Source organism: Patagioenas fasciata, chromosome 6, assembly GCF_037038585.1.
Source record: "Patagioenas fasciata isolate bPatFas1 chromosome 6, bPatFas1.hap1, whole genome shotgun sequence".
In the NCBI taxonomy this organism is placed as follows: domain Eukaryota; kingdom Metazoa; phylum Chordata; class Aves; order Columbiformes; family Columbidae; genus Patagioenas; species Patagioenas fasciata.
In genome coordinates, this window is record NC_092525.1 from 8,122,296 (window position 1) to 8,148,565 (window position 26,270).

A 26,270-nucleotide genomic window follows, 5' to 3' on the forward strand; every position below is an offset into this window, starting at 1 on the left:
CGGGCCCGGTGCCGCGCTGCCCCGTCCGGACCGTGGGCCCTGTGCCGCGCTGCCCCGGCCCGGCCCGGCCCGGCTCGGCCCCTGTGCCGCGCTCCCCGGCTGGCGGGAAGGCCTTTCCGCTTCCCGCGTCAGCGCTCCCGCGCGCCATGGCGGCTGAGGGGCGCGGGGCTCCCGGCGCTGACGTGGTTTCCATGGCGACGGCCGGGCAGCGTCTCGCGCGGGGGTGGGAGCGGGGGGATGACAACAAATATGGCGGAGAGGAGCAGGACGGCAGAGACGGGTCAGTGCCAGCTGAGCCGCTGGGCGGGGAGAGCGGGGACACCCCCTGCCCCAGGGGCTTCTGGCAGCCCAGGGGGAGCGTAGGGGCCCGAGCGCTCCTCTCAGGGGAAAGGGAGGGAAGCGCCCGCTGGCCGAGGGCACGGCGGTGGAGAAGGGGCCGGGGCAGAGGCCGGTGCCCAGGCTGCCCAGGAGCCGTGGAGGAGGGCAAGGCACCTGCCGCGGGGGAGGAGGAGCGGCTGCCAGGGGAGAGCTGGTGGTGCAGGGAGAGGGGGTAGAGCTCCCAGGCACCCCGGTGCGGGGGAGCCCGGGCCGTGCCGGGGAGCAGCGGGTTCCGGGGTGGCGTTCCTGGCACCGGCACCCCGGCTGGGGCAAAGCTGGAGCCGGCGAAGGCAGAGCGAGGTGCTGGGCACGGCAGCTCCCCTCACACGAGGAACCGCGACCCGCTTGATTTACAGTGAGGAAAGCGAAGTATGTGGAGGCACGGGGTTGGGACTGAAGCTGCATCGCAAAGCTGAGAGCTTGGGGGTGACCTGCGGGTGCTGCTTGGCCTGTCCTGGAGGTGTGAAGAGCACAGAGGCTGCAGGGGGGCAGCTCGGTGGTCAGCTCACATACGTTATTCTATGAGGTTGGCTTTACGGAAGGTGCCAAATGCTATTCTTCCTCTTCAGGATATGTTAACAATGGCTCTGTGTATATGAAGATGTTTGTCAGTGAAACTGAAGGTTTGTGTTTCGTCATCAGTTACAAGGATCCTCTAAGTGCAGGGTTCTTTCCTATGGTAATAATACACAGCTGAGGTCTTTTCCAACCCATATGAAAACAACTCCCCTCTCCTCCCAGTTATCAGAATTAGATATACTAACATGAAACAAAGATGATGACAGTTTTTCTGAATATTGAATATCCCACAGCATCATACATAAATTATCTGGGTTCCTGGACCGACAGTTCATGTTCCCAGCCTGCTGTGTTAGCTGCTGTGCATGTGCTTTTCAGCCTCAGAGGTGGCTCCAAAGGAAGCTATGTTATCCATAGAACTGAGTTTAGATTTTGGGCCCCCTTAAGGTGAAAAAAAGTGATAAATGTGTGAAATGCTCTCATGGCCTGGAAACCATACTGCAAAGGCTGCATCTGAATCAGTTTGCCATAAAGCTCTTGAATTCCCTGTGTTCAGCCATACTGTTTATAAACCCCTGAAACCACGTTGTAAAGTTTATTATACATTAAACGTTTTCACCCACTGTGTTGTGCAACATTACTAAGCCCAGCTGATCCGCTCTGACAGGGAAACAAATCTCCAGCGGCTGTTTGATTTCGTCACCTTTCCTGCTTATTTCATCCACCTGTGCCTGTGTCATCAGGAACTTTCTTTAACAAATAATGTAACTTGCCTACTATTTCCAGATCAGGGCATACGTTTACTGTTATGTTCTGTTCTCTGCTATATTATTTAAATCTGCAGCTTTACAACATTTGCCTTTTATTTTTAACCTTGTCCAGAACCTTCTGCACATGTAACCATTGCAGCTAACCAGTCAGTGATGTTCTCATAAATAGTGTGTTTCAGCTTCTGCCAAAATAATGGTTTGTTGCCTGTTCCCGATACATGTCTGCTTGTTTTGCAATACCAGTCTGACCATTTTGCTGGTTTTAATTGGCTGGTCCTTCCTTTTTGGACAAACCAGATGAGGAATTAAAAATGCGAATAACCACAAAAATAGGAAAAAGACCCAGAACTTTCAGAGATCTGTAGGGCTTGGAAAGCAAACTTGTGACCTTGGCCCATTTTTAAGGAAGGACTTGGAAAGTAGGCTGTGGGAAAGAAGAAGGTGGGGTGGTTTGCTTTTGCCTTTTTGCCCCCAAACTTTGTTTTCTGAGCGTCACTGACACTAAGGGAACAGGTTCTTGTCTGTCCCTTCAGGGCCAGGTGACACCGACACTGTGATGTGCAGGTAGCAGAACGGGGAAGCGTTCTTGGTGCGTCCTGGCTGCGTAGTGTATCCCTGTGGTATGTCAGATCTGGAGCAGGCTTTAGGAGAGCCAGGAGTCCAGCTCTGGAACCTGCATTATAATTTTATATATGGTTGCAAGGAGAATAAAGCTGTTACAGAAGGACTGAACATTGTCCAAACCACATAAATTGATTTAGCCAGTATGACTACATTATACTTGCTGGTTGGTTTTTACAGCAATGTTATATTTTTATTTCTGGATCAGAAAACACAAGTAATAACTATGGCTTATCCTCCCATCTTGAAATATTTATTGTTATTTGTAATTTTCAAATGAGAAAACTGAGTTGCAGAGAAATTAAAGGTAACTTATCTGTGTTTTATAGCATCACGGCTCACAGTTATGGACCATTCTTTACTGGTTTAATTCATTGGCCTGTGTTTGACAAGAGTCAGTGTCGGGGAAAGATGTCAGAAAAATACAAGGTGCGCTTACAGAAAGGGGATTTTAAAACTTCAGTTTTTTCCTAAATGTTGTCTGGTATGGAATTGTATACATCTGAGATGCGTACAACCCCTCCAGACTCTCAGCTTTGAGAAGATACTGTGCCACGAGGTTTTGTATCTGAATTATACTTTATGGAAAACTTACCTTTGCACAGGGTAAGAATTTTTCTTTCTGTTTTGTTGGTATCTCCTAATTGTGTTGTAGGAAAGTAAGTCTGTTAGTCTTACACTGGTAATCATAATGATTGTTTCCATATAGACAAATATTGTCATATTTCCACTCATTTTTCCTGTAGGAGATTAGGACACTGCGAATTGCCCGGTGTACTTAGCAGAGAGACTACCATCGGCTCTTATGATACTGTTATGCTCAGCATTATTTTCTATATCATGGTTTAAGCCAATCTAAGTGTTTCTAATGAGATTGAGACTTAATATGGAAGGTAGATTATCTCACATCTGTCCACTACGGAGTTTATATGCGGGTGTTATCCTCTCTGGACGAGGCAGACATCTGGCCTAATGCATTGACAGCGTTTCCGTGTTCTGATGTCTGGTCAGAGTGCTGTGTGTGAACCGCGTGCTTTGCCCTGGATTAGTCCATCATTTTCCCATTGCAATCGGCTCTGTAGCCCTGGCTGACTCCTTGGAACTGCTCAAATCAGCTTTCAGCACCAGACCCGGCGTGTGGGTGCTTCCCTGTTTGGGTTTGCAGGCTGAAAGCCTTCGTGTCTCAAGCCAGGAATCCAATTTTAACCCAAATCAAATCTCCGTAAAGGGAGCCTGCAGGAGAAGGTCAGTGATAAAGACTGGTTAGTCACTTTCAGGAGCTTTTGGTTCGACTTCCAGTTCTGCTCAGCCCTTTGGAAGATACAGGACACAGCAAGATGGCCAGTTCAGTTAAGCTTATTCAAAACCAGGTCAGTGCTATTTTTCCAATGCTGTAGCAAAGAGGACCTTATTAACTTCTCTAAGGAAGGTTTGGGAGTAGGTCCAAGTGAGTACAGATGCCTGTGTTTGCTAATTTTTTGACCCACGGCCCAGGTGAAAGTATTTAAAGTTCAGCCATGGATCCAGCTGAAATGTCACTTGTTATTCTCCCAAGGTCACTCTGGTTTTCCTAGGGATCTCTGTTACCTTCAGGAGACTTCTTCCAGAGGCCTCAATGACCAAAGGGTGCAGGTTATCTCTGAGTTCTGTAATGGTTTTCTATCCGAGGCAGCAGCATATTAGCCTGGATTGGCAGTTCTAATATGTGTCATTCCACAGTTTCCTGTCATTTTGTGGATATTAGTATTTCTGCTCTTTCACTGAGTCATCGTCACTGAAATCACAGTGGAAGCAGAGGCCGAATGCTGGATGCTGAGCCCACTCGGAGTCCGGGCAGCAGTTCACGGGTCCGAAACGCCCGGTGTTGAGATCAGCGTTTCAGAGCGGCATGCGGAGCACCTGACAGGATAGCTGTGCAAATTCTGCACTGGTTTCTGATGGGTTTCAATACGGCCGTGCTGAGCGGACCGGTTTGAACGACAGCCTTTGATTATTCTTTCAAAAAGGAATAGTTATTCTTTTAAAAATATTTAAGCACATATGGCCGTTCTAGTATCAGAAGCATACTACTGTGTTTTAGGTGGCCTTAATTAGTCAATAAAAAACCAAACTTGATCAGACAACCTAAATTATTGGTCTTTAAATTTTTTTAATTTTTCCTTTTTGGTGACTGGAACTTCTCATTCACTTCATCATCATCGTGAAGGAATTTAAAGCAGGAGAGATCAGCTAATACTTTAAGAATATTATTCAATCTTCGTCTTTAAAATAACACTGTTCATCAGTAGTGCTTCTGGTCTTCCAGGCAAATCTAATTCCGTCGCTTGAGTTGTCCTTTCTTAAAAGATTTCTGAATTTTCGAGTGTATATAGACAATGTAGGTTATTTCCTAACACTCAGCACTAGCCTGTAGCCATAGCTGCATTGCAGGGCTTGGGAAGGGGCATTTGGGCTTCTTGTGGAAAGGGACCTGCCCACCGTGTCCTCCTGCCAGGGCTTTGAGCTTAAGCAGTTGGGGGTGCAGGGCATGGAAGAGCCAGGTTTGCTGGTAAATTTGAGGCACCCTGTAGGACTGTTAACTGTGTCAGTTTCCACTGCTGAAGTTGAAATACTGGTGGAATTGATGTATAGAAATTAGCTACACTTGCTACAGAAAAACATTGTAATTATCATTATATTGTTGCCAGTAGAGTGATATTCAACTAATTTCCATCTTCTTCAGCTATCTAGTGGAAACAATCCCCACTAGAAGAATTCACCAAAGAAGAGCTGCTAATATACTTTTGGTACTTAGAGCTTTGATCATATTTCTATTACATAATTTGCCATATAAGGAGACCTGAGAAGTACTAATGAAGGCTTTCTATAGCCAGAAGATACAATTTCAGAAAGAGGAAGGAGCAGGGTGTGTTGGGTATTCCAGTTGCCACTCGTTAATGGTTTACCGTTTCCCAGCCGCATTTCAAACAGCTCTTTCTTTGACAAATAATCAAAGCTTTTGAAAGTTACTTACCTCCAGCCTCCCGACGCGCTGGCTTTCGGTGCAGTTCAAAGCACCCTATTAATTATTAGCACTTGTGAGAGGAGGTTTTTGAATTTGTAAAAAGTAAAATGAGACATATGGAGAATTTCAATAGGTTTTATACTGAAATTTGTAAAACAAGTTTCTGCAAGTTTCTGTAGTGTTGCACTCACTGTATTTAGTAGGTAGAAGTCTCATGCAAAAAAAACAGATCAACCTTGGAATGCATTTCTGTGGCCTACATAGCATTTCTGGTTTTTGAAGCTGAGCTTTATAGATATAATGCTCATTAAAATAGCTTTTAAAGTCAGATTCCTGTGTTAAAATGGAACTGGCTTCATCTCCACATGGGGCCACCAACAGGACTGGGGACTCAGATGTGCAGCACAGTCCTGCTTTCCAAACGGGACCCCTCGTAACAGCAGCTCTTGTCTTGCACAGGAGAGATGCACAACTTGTCTACACTCACATTTTCCTTCCTCCTCTTCCCCTTTCCTCCAGCAACACCTGTTTAGGGACAAAAGCAACAGAGTGAGATGACTGCAGAAAGCAGCGAAGCCTGAATGACGGAGGAGCTACAGGACATGGAGGGGAGTGGGTACGGGGCTGTGCTGCTGCAGTCCCGCTGCGGGCCGGCTCGCGCCCCCCTGCCCGCGCCAATCCTGCCACGGTGCTCCTCGTTCGGGAGGAAACTGTACGGTTCTATAGAAACCAGCTCAGGTTTCTCAAGTCATCCCCAAAGCAGTTGGCACGCAGAGCCTTGGCGCAGAATTGCCGTGTTCAGATGGCACTGTTGCTCAAGCCGTGTCCCCGCGTCATCTGCTGTAGAGGTAAAGCAGTTTACAAGGAATCCAGCACTGGTTATGGGTACACATCTGTGTCCCATGTCCCAGCTTCCCCGTCACATCGTCCCCACAACTCATCATTTTCTTTGCGTTGCCACAGAAGCCAAGCCTGTCATTTAAGAACTGCTATATTTTTAAGCCCTATACATATATACACTTGGTAGTAATTTTACTATTTTCATGTCAGAATGCTTTGGCAAACTCTGCTCTACCAAAATAGTGCTGATGATCTCAATTTAATTTTGTCACGGGCTATGCAAATTCAGAGACGTGGGCTTCAATATTACATCCAGGGCCCTGATCCTGCAAACGTTTGGCATTGAGTTCAATATATATACGTGTAAAGTGTTTTCATTATTGGTTCTATTTTAGGATAAGCAATGCATTAAGTTTAGAGACTAGAATGTATAGTCTGATACATATGCTTTCTAATATACATAGGTGTCCCTGGTTTCTCAGTATGATTAAGTGGCTGATTTTATAGATTCACTGTGGCAAAAATCAGGCATAGAAAAGGGGACAGGAGAAGAAAGTAGTTGTTTTAAATTAGTATTATTAAATAAATAAGCTATCTAACTGCATTTAATTTACATACTAACTCTTAGAGGTGTGTACTTAGCAGTGGATCTCCCGGTCACAAGTGAAAAATGGCAAGATGTTGCTTTTGCATATTATTTCATAAGCACCCTGACAAAAGTGCTGGATTCCAGTGTCCACAGAAGCGAGGGGAGCGTCCGTTCCCGTGGATCTCCGGAGCGGAGCGGCAGGAATCCATTCCAAAGCAAGCCCAGCTGGTTCGTCGCAGTCCTGCTGATGTGTTTGCGTTTGCAATAAGCAGCAGAGTTGCTGTGCGATTACAGTGAATTTTGGAGCTGGGTAGCACCCATCAAGCGGCTATCACGTTTTGGTGCTTATATGATGCAGATGAGAGAGTACGGTGCACTTGATTAATGAAAATTTCCTCAAATAACCTCTACAAATCCAAACGCAGGGACATTATTTCAGGGAGGTGTCCATGTAGAACAGGGTTGCGAGGTGAACTTGTGTCTGTGCTGCCCACCCAGACCCGAGTCTGTAGTGCTGCAGGGTAACAGAGGTTTGGTAACCGCACTCAGCACCAGTATACCTGCTGCTTATTTGATTTCTAAGCAGTACAGATAATCAGTAACTTGAGCTCAGAGCTTTCTGTGTAAGCCTTCTTGTAGGTAGAGGTTTGGCTTGTGTTCTGAATATTTTAAATACTTTATATGCATTTCATATTCCTATAAATATTGTATCAACTTAACGTTTGCTTAGTTAAAAAACTGCTGAATCCGGTGTATTAGTTAGTAGTGTTCTCTGTAGTTAAATTCCTGTTGCTATGTTGCTGATGCAAGGGAGTTAATAGATCAAGTTTGCTTTGCTGACATTTTTGTGTTAGAAAATAGGAATTCTGAAACAATATTTGAATGTTTTGCTATACAGCACTTGTACTTTGTTAATAAGATAAAACACTGCAGTGATCTAATAATTTAACATGAAATATGAGGTTATGCTGAAGTGTTTCGTAAGGGAGTGAGTGGGCAATGCTTGGCTGGAAGGAATTCTCAGTGACTTAAAATATTTCCTTTTGAAAGGCCTGGTTTGGAAAGTAGGGGGAAAGATGCTGTTCTCAATGAAGAACTTAAAGGGGTTGTTTCAATGAGTAATTAGAATTATGGCAGTAATTAATAGCGTAATTGATTTCAGCAACCTTGGGGAACAAATTATTCCAGAAGTAGTACTAAAACCCCCTAATTATTTTAAATATGTAGCCATTAAGAAGATTGTAACTGCAGAGTGAAGAGAGTAGCTGTGTCTGACAGCACCGTGGGGTTACACACCTGCCTCTGAACGCGCGGTGGGTAGGATGGATGGCTGCAGAAACAGCGACTGTGGTGAGAGGGAGGACAAACCAAACCAGAAAGGTGCCGTGTTTCCTTCTTTGTGCACCCAGCCACAAGCTGTGAGTCCAGAGCAGTGAGCTTGCAGTTTATTTTTCCTGAGTGCTTTCAAAGCTTGTGCAAAGCTCAGATTTTACCTGATAATCTCTACTGAACTTGTGCTTGTCTTTCATTCTGCAGAATTTCTTGGATGTGAATATCTTCTTAGGGTTTGGAGGTGGGCTCTCGACAGCCAGTCTGTTGGGCACACTGTAGGAGGAGAGTGAAAGATAATTACTGTAAAGATGTTGGTTTTCTAAATGCAATGCAATGTTACCAGTTTTCAGAACAACCCAAGCTGTATGAGAATTGTCTGTGATAATCAACATTTTCCTTGTTCTGCTTGACCTCCGAAATAGGTACCAGTGTCAGGATGGGCCCAGCGCAGACCGTGGGGCAGCAGGTGTGGTTCTGCCATGCAGGACATTGTCCCAAACCCTGGGATCTGTAGTGTTAACATCATCTCTTCAAGTTCTGTCCAGCTGGCAGTGAGTCCGTACCAGCACGTTCCAGACTGACCGCAGCCCCTGCAGCGTTTGGGTTCGCAGGGTCGTTCCCAGTCCTCGCTGCATGATCCGTGGCGGTGAGGATGGAAATGGCAGCGCTGTTTTCTTCTGGTCCTTAGCAGTTTTGGAGCCAATGGAGCTGGGATTCCAAGCTCCTCCCTGCTGCTGCCCGTAGATTTTTAGGATGGCAATAGAGCACTGCGAGCAGAAGTAACAAGTATTCTTGAATATCAGTGCTGCTGAAGCCCAGTGACAATGATATGAAAGCTTTTCTTAAAAAAAATAAACAATAGAACAGAAGACCATAATCAGCTACTAAGACTATATATTTCTACAAGTGCAGATATGAAATAATTTTGCTAAAATTGTATTGTTTGCAATTTTCTGATTGGTGGAGAAGACACTGTTGTTGGCACGTTCTCCATAAGCGTTTTGTGTCCCAAACGTGAGGGAAGCAATGTTCATCCACAGCCTTGGTGTGGTTAGGAGCTAACAGGAGCTGCCCCGGCCATCTGAATGGATTCCTGTCCGTTGCAAACTGCACCGAGGGTCCAGGCTCACCTCTTTGTCTGGGTTTACGGTGACAGTGCTGCTCAAGGCCGATGAAACTCTGCCAGGAGAACTGCCAACTTTCTTGGGCCCTGGCTGGCGGTATTCTGGCTATTAGACCTTTGCACTGTAGAAATTTTCGGGGGCAAGATGTATCCTAATTTTGTTCTAAAATAAGGATCTCATCACAGAATGAGAGGCGTCTTGATGGCGTTTGTAGTACTTAAAGAAAGACGTCTACAAAGCTCTCTGGCGGTTATCGTATCTTTGCATGTTCCTTTCTAACTGGCAGTAAGTCTGGCTGGAAGAACGATGCAGGTTTTCCAGGCAAACTCCCTGTGTATCGTTCGGTGTTTGGTGCAGCTGTGCTGTCCTCCCCATTGCAGCGTGAGGGAGGCTGCTGGCTGCGGACCTGAGCCCTCGGGGTCTGGCACAGCCGGAGCTGGGCTGCTTCTTCCCCATTTCTAAGAGTAACCATTACTTATTCAACAAGTACCTTCCTCCAGAAACTGCAGCTTTGAAAGAAAATGTGCCTACATTTGCATAATGTTCACAGTAGCAAATACTGTTTTCATATGTGCCTAAATGAAAAAAGGTGTTTGCTTTACCCTTTGACCTTAAGAATATCAAGAAGGTCTGGAAGCTTCCAGACTCTTCATACTGAGAATCCCAGATCCCTGTAACTGATTCTATGCATTTTCACTAGTTTGGTATGAAACGTATCCACAGTGACAATAGTGATGAATGCAGATACCAGAAGGCTCTGTCCGGGTTTTATTTTAAAACCTTATATACTTACAGAGATTTCAGACACCTACAGATTTGATACCTGATAGAAAATTACCATTAAAGTTTAATACTGCGGTAAAAGTAAATCCTAGGGATTTGCTGGAGACTCCAGGAGTTTAAGCTCTGAAGAATTAGAATAAAATAGCTATGTGTCATACAACCTATAAGAAAAATAATTGACAAAATAAGACCTACAGTCTGAGAAGATGTCTTTGCTAAGTTACTTTTGCCTTTGCGTGTCTCATCTAACATTTTTCAAAGCAGAGTCTGATCTTAAGAGCGAAGTGCAGGATGTGCTTCAGTCGGTGATCTTTGGCCGGGGGTTGGGTTCCCTCCCGTCCCAGGCTCTGCCGCACACCCGTGCCTTCCGTCGGGGAACCTGCCGGAGTCCCCGGTGCGGGGCAGCGTCCCTTGGCTGGCCAGGGACTCGGGGCACGGAGGGACACGGTTCCCTCCATGTGAAGGTGGCACCGTGTCCCCAGCAGCACTCGCTGCCCCTGCTGAGCCTGAGGACGGAGCCGCGCCGGCTCTGCTGGGGCCGGTTCTCTGGCCTTGCCTCGGCACCCAAGCAGAACGTGCCAAAAGGGACATCATGTGTCGTGCTATTTATTGTAATAACGTGGAGCTCAAACACTGTGTTGTGTGTTTCAAGGTTGACTAAAGAAAGTACTGTGTAATACAGAACGTGCAAGGAGAGATTATTAAATGTCTATGAATTATAAGACATCTGATGATTTTATTCTCATTCCTCCATGGCTACACTAGGCCAGGAGGAGCAGATGGGAAGTTTTGGTAGGACACAGTCACTAGACAGCTTCCTTCTGCATCGTGTACAGGCTCCATTGGCAGGTTTCTCGTTGTCAGTGCAGTGGGAAGGGAGATGCAGCTCTGTCTCCTGCCTGCTTTTCCTACACTGTTTGTGGTGGCAGCGTTATGAATGCAATCTTTTCTTGTTCATCTTTATCTCAGCGCTGTTTCCCGCCTGTCTTTGAGGAGTAACAAGCAGCCCCTCATTTGAGCGGAGATTTACGAGTGAGAGTTTAGCAGGAAGAGCTCAGACTCCGCACCGCTCTGCTCGCTTGGCTCCCCACCTCCCCTTTGCTCCCTTCGGTCCCTGGCAGCTCCTGCATCCTGGGGGGAGATCCGCAGCTTTTCCCTGATTTTTCCTTTGTGTCCTTGATTCCCTGTGTTGGATTACAGACGATTAACGTGACCACCTGCCACAGGTGTGTGTGGGCTCTTAGTCGAAGCGGCACTGAAGGAGGCTGAGGACATGGCCTTCCTGTGGCTGCTGTTCTGAACTGCAGGCGCAGATGCAGAGGGATGAATTCATCAAGTGTCCCGATCGTGGCCACTCGCGTACACAGATGCCCCTTTCAGCTCTGAGTTTGCCCCTGGTGTCACCAACCTTTCGGCAAATCCTCTCAGCCTGTTGCCAAACTCTACGGGGTAAAAACTATCCAGTGAAAAATACCATGAGTAATAGCGATTTTCCATTTAAAGAAAACAGTTTAAGTGCCGCAGATCGCTATCTGTGAGTAACTATTTGGTCTAAAACAAATAACCTTGAGGTTGCAAATAATAATGTTGCTAAAAAATACTAGCATGCATTATTTAATATCTAACTTTTGAGCTTCTGATTAAGTAATAAGAGGTTGCATTCTCTTTGTTCTGCGGGAGTGCTTCTCGAAGACAGGGAGGCTCCAGTTTCCTCCCCGGCAGAATGCAGGTTTATATGCCGAGGGCTGACCTGGATGTATTTTTTTAATCTGGATTTATATACCTCTGAAAATATGGGTATATAATAGAAAGCCTGTCAGACCCTTTAACTGTGGTGTCAGTAATATGTTGATATAATTTGTTACCTCAGCTAAGGTGTTTTGCCTCAAGAGGTGGAACGCATTTATGTATGGAAAGGTCAGTTTTAATTAATAAGCTGTTTTCATCATTCAGGTCCAGTATGAATTGCTTGTAACATTTGTGTGAAATAGTTTTCGATATAAAAATAAAACAAATTGAGCTTTATGTCACATTCATCATCCCCCATAACCCATTTAAATGTCAAAAAATCAGCACAGACCAAAAGTCTATTTCTGGAAGCCTTAGTAGCCCTATTTATCAGAGTGAAATGAGATATGATCATCCCATTATTCTACCACATTCCTTCGGCACTTGAAGACACACACACTTCTTCTGGTTTTCTGTAACACAGAAGATAGTTTTTCTATTCCTAAATGATAGTCCCAACAGTAAATAGTGAAGAAGATGGTGAGCTCATGTCAGAAGAGTGAACAGCTAGTTGTATTGGTGTGGATTTCTTTCACTATAATGTTAATGTATAGTATAATATACAAATATTAATGTTCTTTCTTGTACATTGCTGAAATGAAAAAAGCGCCGTGTTCTTCCATCCCTACATGGAAACACATGTTTTTGTGTAGTGCAGTTTGTTACGCAGCGTGATTTGACTGGGAGGACAAAGCTTTCAATATATACACTGCGGATATATGTTGACAAAAATCATGCCGTTATGCGGAAAGTTTATGTCCTCATATCTCCTACATAAAAAAAAAAATTCTTTATTTAAGTTGTTTTTTTGAGTTTTGTTTTCTAAGCAAGCAAGGCTCAGATAATCGCCTGCCTCCCTTCTAATAGTTTTCAAATTGCAGATGTGAGTGGGACTTGGCAGTCTCAAAGGTTTGAAGTTCATTTAAGATGCATGAAAATAGGCCGTAGGATAGAGGAGAAAGATCCCGTTAACGCCCATAGTGAGGGAGATGCTGCTGACGATTACGGTAAAGGAAGATGATGCGGAGGATTACGGTAAAGGAAGATGATGTGGAGGAGCTCAGTTCTAGGGAGTCTGTGCAGAACACACGTGTTAGAGAGCCCCAGTCAGACAAAGGGATCCAGCTGGTATCAGACTGTTGCACCCGAGCGTGTTCACCCACGGGACACACGTGTGCATGGAACCAGGCTGTGCGGTTCGGTAGCTGTAGAACCTTTAACACGTGGAACCAGGCTGTGCGGTTCGGTAGCTGTAGAACCTTTAACACGTGGAACCAGGCTGTGCGGTTCGGTAGCCGTAGAACCTTTAACACGTGGAACCAGGCTGTGCGGTTCGGTAGCTGTAGAAGCTTTAACACGTGGAACCAGGCTGTGCGGTTCGTTAGCTGTAGAAGCTTTAACACGTGGAACCAGGCTGTGCGGTTCGGTAGCCATAGAACCTTTAACACGTGGAACCAGGCTGTGCGGTTCGGTAGCTGTAGAACCTTTAACACGTGGAACCAGGCTGTGCGGTTCGTTAGCTGTAGAAGCTTTAACACGTGGAACCAGGCTGTGCGGTTCGGTAGCCATAGAACCTTTAACACGTGGAACCAGGCTGTGCGGTTCGGTAGCCGTAGAACCTTTAACACGTGGAACCAGGCTGTGCGGTTCGGTAGCTGGAGAGCCTTTAACACGTGGAACCAGGCTGTGCGGTTCGTTAGCTGTAGAACCTTTAACACGTGGAACCAGGCTGTGCGGTTCGGTAGCCGTAGAACCTTTAACACGTGGAACCAGGCTGTGCGGTTCGGTAGCCGTAGAACCTTTAACACGTGGAACCAGGCTGTGCGGTTCGGTAGCTGGAGAGCCTTTCACACGTGGAACCAGGCTGTGCGGTTCGGTAGCTGTAGAACCTTTAACACGTGGAACCAGGCTGTGCGGTTCGTTAGCTGTAGAACCTTTAACACGTGGAACCAGGCTGTGCGGTTCGGTAGCTGTAGAACCTTTAACACGTGGAACCAGGCTGTGCGGTTCGTTAGCTGTAGAACCTTTAACACGTGGAACCAGGCTGTGCGGTTCGGTAGCCGTAGAACCTTTAACACGTGGAACCAGGCTGTGCGGTTCGGTAGCCGTAGAACCTTTAACACGTGGAACCAGGCTGTGCGGTTCGGTAGCTGGAGAGCCTTTAACACGTGGAACCAGGCTGTGCGGTTCGGTAGCTGGAGAACCTTTAACACGTGGAACCAGGCTGTGCGGTTCGGTAGCTGGAGAACCTTTAACACGTGGAACCAGGCTGTGCGGTTCGGTAGCCGTAGAACCTTTAACACGTGGAACCAGGCTGTGCGGTTCGGTAGCCGTAGAACCTTTAACACGTGGAACCAGGCTGTGCGGTTCGTTAGCTGTAGAAGCTTTAACACGTGGAACCAGGCTGTGCGGTTCGGTAGCTGTAGAACCTTTAACACGTGGAACCAGGCTGTGCGGTTCGGTAGCCGTAGAACCTTTAACACGTGGAACCAGGCTGTGCGGTTCGGTAGCCGTAGAACCTTTAACACGTGGAACCAGGCTGTGCGGTTCGGTAGCCGTAGAACCTTTAACACGTGGAACCAGGCTGTGCGGTTCGGTAGCCGTAGAACCTTTAACACGTGGAACCAGGCTGTGCGGTTCGGTAGCTGTAGAAGCTTTAACACGTGGAACCAGGCTGTGCGGTTCGGTAGCCGTAGAAGCTTTAACACGTGGAACCAGGCTGTGCGGTTCGGTAGCCGTAGAACCTTTAACACGTGGAACCAGGCTGTGCGGTTCGTTAGCTGTAGAACCTTTAACACGTGGAACCAGGCTGTGCGGTTCGTTAGCTGTAGAACCTTTAACACGTGGAACCAGGCTGTGCGGTTCGGTAGCCGTAGAACCTTTAACACGTGGAACCAGGCTGTGCGGTTCGGTAGCCGTAGAACCTTTAACACGTGGAACCAGGCTGTGCGGTTCGGTAGCCGTAGAACCTTTAACACGTGGAACCAGGCTGTGCGGTTCGGTAGCTGTAGAAGCTTTAACACATGGAACCAGGCTGTGCGGTTCGGTAGCCGTAGAACCTTTAACACGTGGAACCAGGCTGTGCGGTTCGGTAGCTGTAGAAGCTTTAACACGTGGAACCAGGCTGTGCGGTTCGGTAGCCATAGAACCTTTAACACGTGGAACCAGGCTGTGCGGTTCGGTAGCCGTAGAACCTTTAACACGTGGAACCAGGCTGTGCGGTTCGTTAGCTGTAGAAGCTTTAACACGTGGAACCAGGCTGTGCGGTTCGGTAGCCGTAGAACCTTTAACACGTGGAACCAGGCTGTGCGGTTCGGTAGCCGTAGAACCTTTAACACGTGGAACCAGGCTGTGCGGTTCGGTAGCTGTAGAAGCTTTAACACGTGGAACCAGGCTGTGCGGTTCGGTAGCTGTAGAACCTTTAACACGTGGAACCAGGCTGTGCGGTTCGGTAGCCGTAGAACCTTTAACACGTGGAACCAGGCTGTGCGGTTCGGTAGCCGTAGAACCTTTAACACGTGGAACCAGGCTGTGCGGTTCGGTAGCTGTAGAAGCTTTAACACGTGGAACCAGGCTGTGCGGTTCGGTAGCCGTAGAACCTTTAACACGTGGAACCAGGCTGTGCGGTTCGGTAGCCGTAGAACCTTTAACACGTGGAACCAGGCTGTGCGGTTCGGTAGCTGTAGAACCTTTAACACGTGGAACCAGGCTGTGCAGTTCGGTAGCCATAGAACCTTTAACACGTGGAACCAGGCTGTGCGGTTCGGTAGCTGTAGAACCTTTAACATGTGGAACCAGGCTGTGCGGTTCGGTAGCCATAGAACCTTTAACATGTGGAACCAGGCTGTGCGATTCGGTAGCTGGAGAACCTTTAACACATGGAACCAGGCTGTGCAGTTCGGAGAACCTGTAATGTGATGCCGTTATTGTAGCCAAGCTCTTAAACTTTGAAAAGCAAGGGTTATTTCCTGGTGCGTGTGTGAAATGGGCAAATGTCATGTTTGTAGAAGAGCATGGGGAATGGTGTGTTTTACAGCTTTTTCTGTGATGCTTACGCCTTTTTCTTGTTGGTGTTTCTGTTTGCTCCTCTTGCTCAGCAGGCGGTGCCCTGGGGAGCGAGGATGTCATAGCGGGGAACGTGAGCAAGTGCGCTGTTGTGCCGGCGGGACACTGTGGGCAGCCTAGGAAAGGACACCTTGTGTTTGACGCCTGCTTTGAAAGCGGTAAGCGTTTGCAGCCTTATTTCGTGTTACGTGGTTGTCAATATGTTAACACTTTTAACTACGTCACTCACATTTTATAAAAAGTGTCTCAATTCTAAAGAAGACTTGCATTAGTTATTACTCAACTCACTGGTTCCTTCGGTCAGAGTATGACGTAAAACCAGACGGTCCAAATGGAGAAAAGGTGGTGAAATTTGTTATTACCTACAATCTACATTTCATCAGGTCCATCTCTTACCACGTGTAGATACATAACTCGATTCTATTCTGTTGTTATACCTATAACAATATAGGCCACTCATCAAAGGTGTAGTATTGAAAGTATGGGAGGTTTATTAAAATGTTACGTGGCAGTTTCCCAGGGAAGTTAACTCCGTAAAAAACCAAGAGGTTAACTGTGTAAAGTGTCAAGAAGTTAACTGTGTAAAGTGCCAAGAAGTTAACTGCATAAAGAGCAAAGAAGGTAACTGTGTAAAGTGTCAAGAAGTTAACTGCATAAAGAGCCAAGAAATTAACTGTGTAAAGAGCCAAGGAGTTAACTGTGTAAAGAGCCAAGGAGTTTACTGCATGAAGAGCCGAGCCCATCCTTGCATAGTGGGAAGATTTTACAGACGTGTATGCGCTGTCTTTAAACGCATTTCTGTTTCTTGTGGGCTAACTCTGTACTGCTGAGGGTGACAGAGGTTCCACCTCTGATGTCCACAGAAGGAGAATTAAACCTCAGGAAGCTGCTGCAAATTGAAAGAGAACTTGTTTTTACAGGAGTTACAGTTAGCATATTAATTTAAAGAATATTTTTCGTCATGTATGTTTATATGTGTTTGGGGTATATAGGTAGGTTTATATGTATGAATATGTAGCATCGTTTGAATTTTTGTGTTACATATATCTGTGTCTCAAGATTTTTCAGCTTAAATCTCTCCTTATTGGCTTACAGACCTGGAGAACACTGTAAAACACCATATGTACAAAAGGCATTTGGCAGGATAAACTCTGGTTTTGCGCGTGGTTTGTGTGAGCGGTTCTGGTGATGCCAAAACAGCCACAACGTCTTGTAAAAGGAGTTTTTGTGAAGAGTTCACCCCTCAGGCTGCAACGCTGGCCGCCAGCTCCGGGTGAACGGTCAATTGAGTTATTGATTGCTTTATGTAAAAGGTGGGAATGATGCAATGAGCAGTAGAGTGTCTTATTTTTTAGGGTTTGTCTCTGAAGGTCCAGACAACAGTTTTGTACTTTTACAAATTCTTCGGATGCTGTTTCATTATCGTTATGGTATTACAAACTTTTGTAACAGAAGATGGCTTATGAAATCAATCAGTTGGCCAAGCCGAGAAACTTACTTCAGTGTGTTAAGCTGCTCTGAATGAAAAGGATCAGTAGAAGCCATCAAATGATTTGTGAAGTAATGTGAGTCATTGCATGATGGTTTAATTTCAGTTTTTGAAGAATAAAATTAATGATATTTTGAAATTAAAACATTTATTCAGTTCAAAGGTAATGTTAATACTTTATATACCTCAACAATAATCCCATGTGATAGAGGCAGATGCTGTTTGAAATACTGTGTTTATTTACACTATGACATGATGAGGCTGTGATGTTGCTTTGCATATTCAGACACCTCCAAAATACAAATATGAATACAATTAATGCCTTCATTTACTTTCTCATGACAATGATGTATTAGCAAGAATGATAATAATCTTGTGTACAGTTCATATGTAAATTCACTTTATCTTACATTATATGTCAGCCAGGTAATTTCTTAGAGTACCTTAGCAGGTCAAAGCAAATTAACTAGTTATTGTCTATTTTATGAAATGGGTATCAATGCTAAGATCTATTCCCTGCTATGATCCGACCAGTGGTGAACACATGCAAACAGCAGCGCACTGATGCTCTGGGGTGGTCGTGGTGCCTCTGGTGCCTGGGGGTGTCCCAGGGAACGCGGGGGAGCTGCCGTGGGGGACAGGACGGTGACAGTGGGGGAACACGGAGCAGAAAACAAAACCCTGAAAACCCCAACTCCATGGTTTCTGCCGCTTGTGGCCCAAATCGCGTGGCTTGTAATTACTTTTGAGGTTTGGAGGAGCAGCGTTGGCTCACAGAGGTTCGTAAATCTCAACATTCATCTGTTAAATACCGGGGCTTTTTATAAGGTTTTGAAAATACATATTTTGGCTTGTTAGTCAAATAGAATGCTGTTTAAATGTTAAAAAATACTGTGTTTCTTGAAATTAGAAATGAAGCTGCCGTCTGCTTTTATTCTCATTTCAACCAGAAAGTGGAACTCCGCCAAGAGTCATTAAATCTTCCATCCTTTGGATGAATTCTGATTTTTGATGAAAAAATGTTATGATTGGGTAATTTCTGTATTGTGGTTCGTGTTCAAAAGGTTGTAATTAAAGTTTTGTGGAATCTTAGCTTCAATCTCAATTACTGCAAACCATGTATTATTGTGTTGACTGCTGTACCAACACCTTGCAGTGGAAATGATCGTCAGACGTTCGTTTGTCTTTTCCTACAACACGTTTATCAAACATTTGGTATTAGAAACCTGATAAAAAATCCAAATGATGTTAATCAACTGAGAAGAAGTTCAGATCTACAATGTGGTAAGAGACCTCATGTGGCTGAGAAGTACACTTGTGTCATTTTTGTTCAGGTTTTAAATATCTTTCTGTATTTCAAAAATAGGGTAATGTACTTCTAAACCACTTTGCACAACACTCAAAATTGCGGTAAGTGACTGTAATTCTGCTGATCTCTTTGTAACCTCTTACAGGCGTGAAATGGGCCATTGAGCTTTACCATGGAAGATACCGGTTGAACGATGTCATACGGGATGAATTCCGTTTAGGGTGCCTGCGCCCCAGTTGCTAAGACTTGACCTGTAACTTCAGCTAAAATCAAGTGAGATTCATCTCACTTGTGATTAACAAAATACTGTAAAATTTGAGTTGCAAAACATCTTATGAAATTGACATTTTTGTTTGTAAAAGTTTGAAAATGGAAGCTAAGATGATACATAAGACAATACTGCTAGCTCCAAGTTCAAAAGAAAACTGAAATCCACCCTGGGAATTTTGGCCATCTAATTTATTATACAATTGTAATATGCTTCCAGAAGTTTTAACTGAGCTGACCCTGCGTGTGTTCACAAATACCCATTTTCAGCGGGATTTCAGTGGCACTGCTGTGACCCTGGAGCAGGAGCAGCGCATACAGGCGATGCGCTGCACACTGCTACACATGGCAACTGCACGAGCCGCTCCAAATACTTTTCCCAGTGTAAACACTTTTTCTGAAGCAATAACTAGTTGTTGTGCCATATTTCCTATATTATGTTCTGCTGTGTTTAGCAGGAATCACTGAGTCAGGTGGACTCTCCTGGCTTTCACTCTGTGACGATGCTTATACCCAATGTAGAAACAAAGAAATGGAAGCCAATGTATTATTTCAGTAGTGATGTCTGTTTCCAGTCCACTTTTGTGGCATCGAGGTGTGTCTGATTAATGAAACACTTCATTTTAGTTATGTCCGTATTTGTTGGCAGTAATTTATACCATATTTCACATGAAGATATGAAGTGGTTATTGCTAGCAGTAGGGATAACTTACCAAACGTCTCCTTTTTCTGAAGGTGTCTGTTGCCGGCTCAGAGCAGTCTCATTCCATCACAATATTGACACTTTGTGGCTGCTGCAAGTTGGAAATCACCAAAAAGTGAAGAACAAAAGATTGATCTGATTTTTTTGTTTATTTCTAATGATGACCATAGGCGCAGATTAATGGATGGAGCACACCCAAAGTGATATCGGTTAACATATATGACATTACTCAGATGTCTCAAGCTCCGGAAAGAGCGTGTGAATGATTTATGGAATTGATATTAATCTCCTTCCAGTAAATGCATTGCTAAAGTTACATGGGAAATTGATGTTGCTGCTGTAATGCCAAATTAATTTCTTTCTTGCTAGGTCAGCATTGCAAATGGAACTAAATATTAACCTTTTATATGTCTAAACAGAATATGGTATGGAAGACATTTTTACAGCCGGTGGAGTGCTTGGCGTTGATGTGATTCCAGGTAACAAATACAGCGTTAGTCGAGTATCTTGTGCGAAACAGATATTTGTGACTCATGGAGCTAATGACAGTGCGAGAAGAATCAGTGTAATAGCATCAGTACAGAATGAGGATGTTAATTGTAGCTGGTGTGCTGATGATAATCTTCACAGCGGGTTTATCGTGTGATTACGTGGCACCTTCTCCAAGAGCGGCCTCTCCCTCCTGCCTCGCGCCGCCTTTGCGTCTCCTGCTGCTGTGCAGGCACCTCTTGATTTGCTGTTCAACTGACCCAGAGGGACCAGAATGACCGACTGCAAATGGAAGCACAAATGCCTGAGATCAGATAACTGTAAGCCCAGAGCAGATTTTCAACAGCCTCTCTATGGGGAGCAGCCAAATAGAGGACGAATCCTTACTCTGGAAGAGAGACAATGGGCGAAGAATATTGTTGGTGGTCTGTAAAACCATGATTCTTACCCAAAATGTCAATGAATATGAAACAGTGGTTCCGCCTCTGCTCTTTTTGCACAGGGCATTCAAATGACACTGACAGTTAACTTATTGAAAGCAAACAAAGGAGAATGGCTCCTCACATATTGTTTCATTAACCTGTGAAGCTTCTTCCTGCGGGATGCTGTGGATATTGAAAGTTTACGTGTGTCGTGCTTTCCACCAAAAAACCCAACTGGCAAGACCAGGGAAGAAAAATCAGCTCAGAGCTACTAAATACTGATGCTGTCTGTGGCTCCAAAGGTTCACAAACTGTACATTGTAAACTGGGTAATTATTGTGGGGAGGTATCTTGAATACTTTGTTCCCATTATTTCTCTAGGGATCCGTTTCTGGCTGGACTAGACCTGGATCTCACCTGGTAGATAGAGCTGGTTAAATAGCTTATCAGTTTTGGTACATATGATAATCTTTTACTAATTTCTAAATATAGATTACAGGTTATAGCTATAAATCAAAATTAACATAATGCAAACCCATAATTTGATCAGATAAAAGGAAGGAAAATCTTACAGTTATTGTTTCCATTGAAACAAGGAAGGTAGTGGTTGACGATGGAGCGTGAGCGTTAACAGCAGCTGTGCAGACGCAGATCTGTTCCTAGGATTCTGCAGTATACATTCCCAGTACTTACGTTTCCATCAGACTTTCAGTTTTTGGTGGGATTTTTTGAAGTTTGCTCTTTGACAGAGCAGAAATTAAACATAAACATCATCACAAAGATACTTTACACAAATGTGTTTAAGTCATTTTTCAGAAGAAGCAGAAGGGTTTTCATATCTACCAGCTTGTGAGATATGTTTTCCAGTTTCCGTTTTTTCTGGCTCTGTTCAGAATTTTCCATCTGGAAAAATGATAGAGGGAAATGTAAGGAAGAATCGCAACGTCCCTGCCAGGATGGAGGAACATTACACTGCACAGAACAAATATCCTTATCTGAATGTACAATCACTGAAATAAATGCAGCTGTGTTTATTTCAGCATAATCAGATAGATTTGAATATAAAATCATTGACATAAATGCAGCTGTGTTTATTTCAAACTGCACATGTTCATGTGGACACGAGTGTGGTATCAGTTGCTCACTCATGGGTGCACAGAGGTGTGTATATACGGTCACAGTGGAAAGGAGGGAGAGAAAAACGCAGCCCAGTTTGTGCTTTACCTAAAAATGTTTGTAGCAGCATTGGAGTCACTGGTGAGGAGATGCGAGATGCTTCTCATATAAAGTTCCTGGATTTGAATAAATCTATAGTTACTCTATAGAGTAACAGGTGAGCTACTCTTCAGTTACTAAGGAAATAATGGCTTTGAATAATTGCTGCTTTAAATAGAGAATCATGTTAGTTTTCAGGTCAATCTCTTCTGACGGGTGCAGTGCAGACCGTAACTTTACCTTAGTTTGTTATCTGATTTCGAGCCTTAGAAAGAGCTGCCAGCCACCCTTCCAGAATTTCTTCTTGCCGAGTTCTCAAACCCAGGGAAAACAGAGTGCAGAGCAGTTTCAGTGGGAACATTTGGCTTTGTTTGTTTGTTAGGGACTCTTCTCCTTGCTCTTTTCCAGAAGAGTTCTCTGCCTTCGCTGGCCTGGCTCAAACTCTGTCTTTGTAAGTCAGAGCCATTGAGAACCAGAAGGAACTGAGAAGTGTTCTTTACTCTGCTTATGGTGCTATATGGATGATCAGAAGGAATGGCTGCACTCAGAATAAAGTGCCATCAGAACAGTAAATATTTTGGAGCTAAGACGTATTGGAAAGGCTTTATTTTCACCTGGGAGAAGGCTGAAATATTCTGCTAGACTAAACAGTGGTATTTTATTCGGTTAGTTCAATGATCTGTAATATTATCCCTGTTTTGCAGAAGGCAGCAGCACTAAGGACGTGGCTCTTGGCCACCTGGCACCTTCTGTAGTGAAATTCAGCTGTGCGAAATGGGAGAAATCACTTGGGAATTACCACTCCCCGAAATCAGGTTGCCCTTCAGATAGGTGTGTGGAGCAACCTCCTCCTGCTCCGAGATCCCTGAGAAATCACTTAGGAGTTACCACTGCCCAAAAAATCAGGTTACCCTTCAGATAGGTGTGTGGAGCAACCTCCTCCTGCCCTGAGATCCCTTAGAAATCACTTGGGAATTACCACTCCCCAAAGTCAGGTTACCCTTCAGATGGATTCTGTTCTTTTCCTTCTCTAAATTGTTTCTAAATTCTCAGTTGTCTGCTGTTCCAAAGTTAACACGCAAATGAAGATCTTTGCTTGTTTGAGCTGCCACTGTAACGCAAGAAGAGGCAAAACACTCTGAAATACATAATGGTTTGTACTTTTGAAAGAACACGGGTTGAAAAACATACCTCAGGAGAGGTGTTTCTACATCAATTACACGCATTTTTATTCTTAGATTATTTTAGGAAATAATATTTTAGAATATGTTGCTCAGCCCAACAGGAATTTGGATCCAAGCTATGAGGTGTGAAACATACATTGTCTTGGTTCCATGCAGAGCTTCATTTTGCATTTATTGACTCTGTTTAGTAGCGTAATTGCCTTCTAGGTTCAGCCTGTAGCACGCTAATGTTGATTTAGTGTTGATATTCCTGCAAACGAGCTGGGAACAAACCATCTATTATCACTGTGTGTTCTTTAGACAACTACTGCAGTTCCAGGATCTCCTGCAATAACGTAATGTGGAGGTAAATTACCATAATATATTAAGGGTTGTTATTATATTACAACAATTTCTGGTAGAATCACTTCTCTCTGTTCCTCATCTGAAACTGTAAGTTAACTTTTTGTTCGTGAGAAGTATGAGTTATCTGTTTTTTAAGAAGTTTGTTTTGAATGCTGATTGCTGCTACTGTTCTACATTGTGAATAATTCAGTTTTGGCAGCCTCTTCCGAGACTGGAAATGAATGTCAAATTTCTCATGTGAAAAGCCTTTAAACCTTTGTCATGAATGCAATATAAAAATATATAGAGCTAAGGTATAATGCAGCCAGATTTTTTCCCCTTTCAACATTTTGGTGGTCAGCTTAAGAAATTATATTCACAGTGAGTTTTGAAATGATTGACTAATAATTACTTGACATTTGTGTTCCTTTTTGGTCTTCTTCTTTCTTGTCTGCAATTTTTGTCTACTTACACTGAGTTTCATTAATATAATGCTTTACATACGGCTTTCGTATGACTGTGAAGTTGTACAATGAAATCTCTAGTGCTCTAGTGATCACATAGATGTGCAGCCAGGTGGGATGGCAGGGCCGTGTTAGCGCAGCCCAGAGCGTCTGGAGGCTGCATAGATACGGGAGGGTCTGTTCACCCCCAATTCTCTGCCGTTGCAGACACATTGCTGCCAGCTGATCGGTGTCTGAGCTGGGTGAGGTGACGTAGGATGATGCGCTTATTCCTCTGAAAAGCGTTGTAGATGTGCCCCTTCCTAAACAGCCAAGAGAAGGAGTGGAACAGCAATGTTGTAATTAATTTCTGCTTTCACTGGAGAAATAAAAGATGATAGCACATTGAGACTTGACTTTTGGTCATTACTGCATGTGTTTCCTGTGGTTCTTCTGTTCAGTAGCTGCTGGATTGATCCATTCTCACTTATCCCAAACACTTGTCATCCTCTCAGTTGATTATCACAGTGCTATCCTGCCTTTTGTGTACATGTTATTGCTGAAGTATCGGCTTTTGTCTGTTGAGAGAATGTTGAGCTGCACTTGTTGAGCCCGTACATTGAATGCTGTATCAAATTAAACCTCGTTATCCTCATCTCTAGGACTCTATGTTATCGGCCTTCCATTAGCATCTGTTTAGTTTTCCATTATTCCCATCTGTGTGCTCGTCTTTATCCTTTTGGATTTAGTGATCCGTTTATTTCCTTCCCTCATGTTTGCATTTGCATTTTCATCAGTAGACATTTTTATTTCAGTCATGGTTTCCCATTTTCCTGTTATTTCCTCTGCAAATATCCCTACTGTTCTTCCTTGAAATATTTTCTTAAATCTGTCTTTATATATATATATATATATATAATTATTATTTAAAGAAACCAGGTCCTGGAACTGTTGTCCTGATAGTTGCTGATTATTTGTCCTTAGTCAGTCTGCGTCCTCTTTTGGACAGGATTCCTTTCTTACCGAAAACTTCACCTTCGCTTCCAATCTCTTCTCAAGCGCAGGGGACCGGTGTTGACAGGCGCCCCATCTTCAGCGCCTGGTCCAGGGCACAAATCAGGGCAAAAATTGCTGCGGAACTACAACAGTTTCTGTTGGTTTGGGGTTAGATCATACGCTTGTGAAACTTTCTATGAATTAATAGTCATGTGGCAATTGGGAAGAAGTTCTGTTTTTCGGTGGGCAGGGGTCAGGAAGAGTGAAAGCTGCAGACAGAGACTGGTTAGGTGGCATGAAAATAAGAACATGCTGAGTGATTACAATCAAGGTCAATTAAAAGTGTCTGTCCAGCACGTCTGTAGTGTAACAATCATTATGACATCTAGATACTTCTTAGGATGTGAATACATGACTCCCAGGACCTCTAATTTTATTTTCTCTTTAGAATACTAGCCTAGTAAATAACAGTTTATGCTTATAATGTCTTAGTGCAGGAAATCACCACGTGCTTTCCAAGGCGCTTTTGTTTTCACGTTGTAGTTCAGAAATCTGAGGCTCGCAGAAGTTAAGAGCTTTGGTGTTATACAGCAGAATCACCATCTGAAGCATTTCGACATTGTCTTCTTTGAAGTACAGTAATTGGATTTAAGCCCACACCTTTGGTTACTCTTTAGAACCGAACAGAGTACGTGTCATCCTGAATCAGGGTGGATAAGATGGACTTTCCTTTGTAATGGTGCTATTTTAGAATCTGCCATGCTTCAGCAGATATTAGGAATAATAGATCGTATTTCAGATATAACGTAACAATAACTGATAGTATTTCAGCCACACAGGAAAACTTGAATGCTATTGGAGAAATTGTGTGAGGTTATCTCCACTGACTCTGAGTAAAGAAGGAGTAGGGAGAACAAGCATTATCTTTTGCAACCTATTCAGTTTTGGCTGACTTAAGCCAGATGAGGAGATAAGCAATATTGTGTGCTCTGATAGCACTGCAACAAACCTTAGTAATTGATAATAATAACTGGAAGACAAATGCTAATTGTTGATTCATACGAGAAAGAAAGTATACTGAAATCGGAAAGCTGTATTACTATAATTTTATAATTGCGATTTAGTGTTTATTATCTATGTGGCTTCATAGTGATAGCAAACAGAGGCTAGTCTATTTTAGCAAAATAAAATTCCCAAGTGTAGGAATTAGAAAATGTGGAGAAAATTCAAGTAGATTAATGCAATCCAGTGTGATTTTACTGTGGATGCTACATTTGAAAGACATAGTTTGTAAATTATGTACTGATAATCACAGGACTCTGCAACCCCTGGTTCTGGAGGGGCCAAATCCCTGAACGTGTGTAGAACTTGTTTTTGCAAGTGAGGTTTTTTGTGCACTTAACAAAATCAATTTGCTGATTACAAAAAAATAGATGTTTTAAAAATCAAAACATGCCTGATAATCCATCAGGTTTCCTGATACCCCCTATTGTATTTTTCTCTGTATTTTTATTTTAATTTAATTTTTATTTGTAAAAAAAATAATTGTTTCTAAATAGATATTTACAAGACTCGTGCCATCCCGGTGACTATAGCAAGCTGCCCACCTTATCTGT

At 43.9% G+C, this 26,270-nt stretch overlaps 1 protein-coding gene across 1 annotated transcript in view; it reads left to right on the forward strand.

Annotated features, from left to right (window-relative positions):
• Positions 1 to 187: 187 nt before the first annotated feature.
• The window catches only part of BEND5 (BEN domain containing 5), an 876,445-nt gene continuing 850,362 nt past the window's right edge, over positions 188 to 26,270 (forward strand). Inside the window, exons 1-2 of the mRNA XM_065842086.2 lie at positions 188 to 280; positions 15,849 to 15,971. Coding sequence (XP_065698158.2) covers positions 238 to 280; positions 15,849 to 15,971 — 166 coding nt within the window. The 5' untranslated portion in view covers positions 188 to 237. The remainder of the gene's footprint in view (positions 281 to 15,848; positions 15,972 to 26,270) is intronic.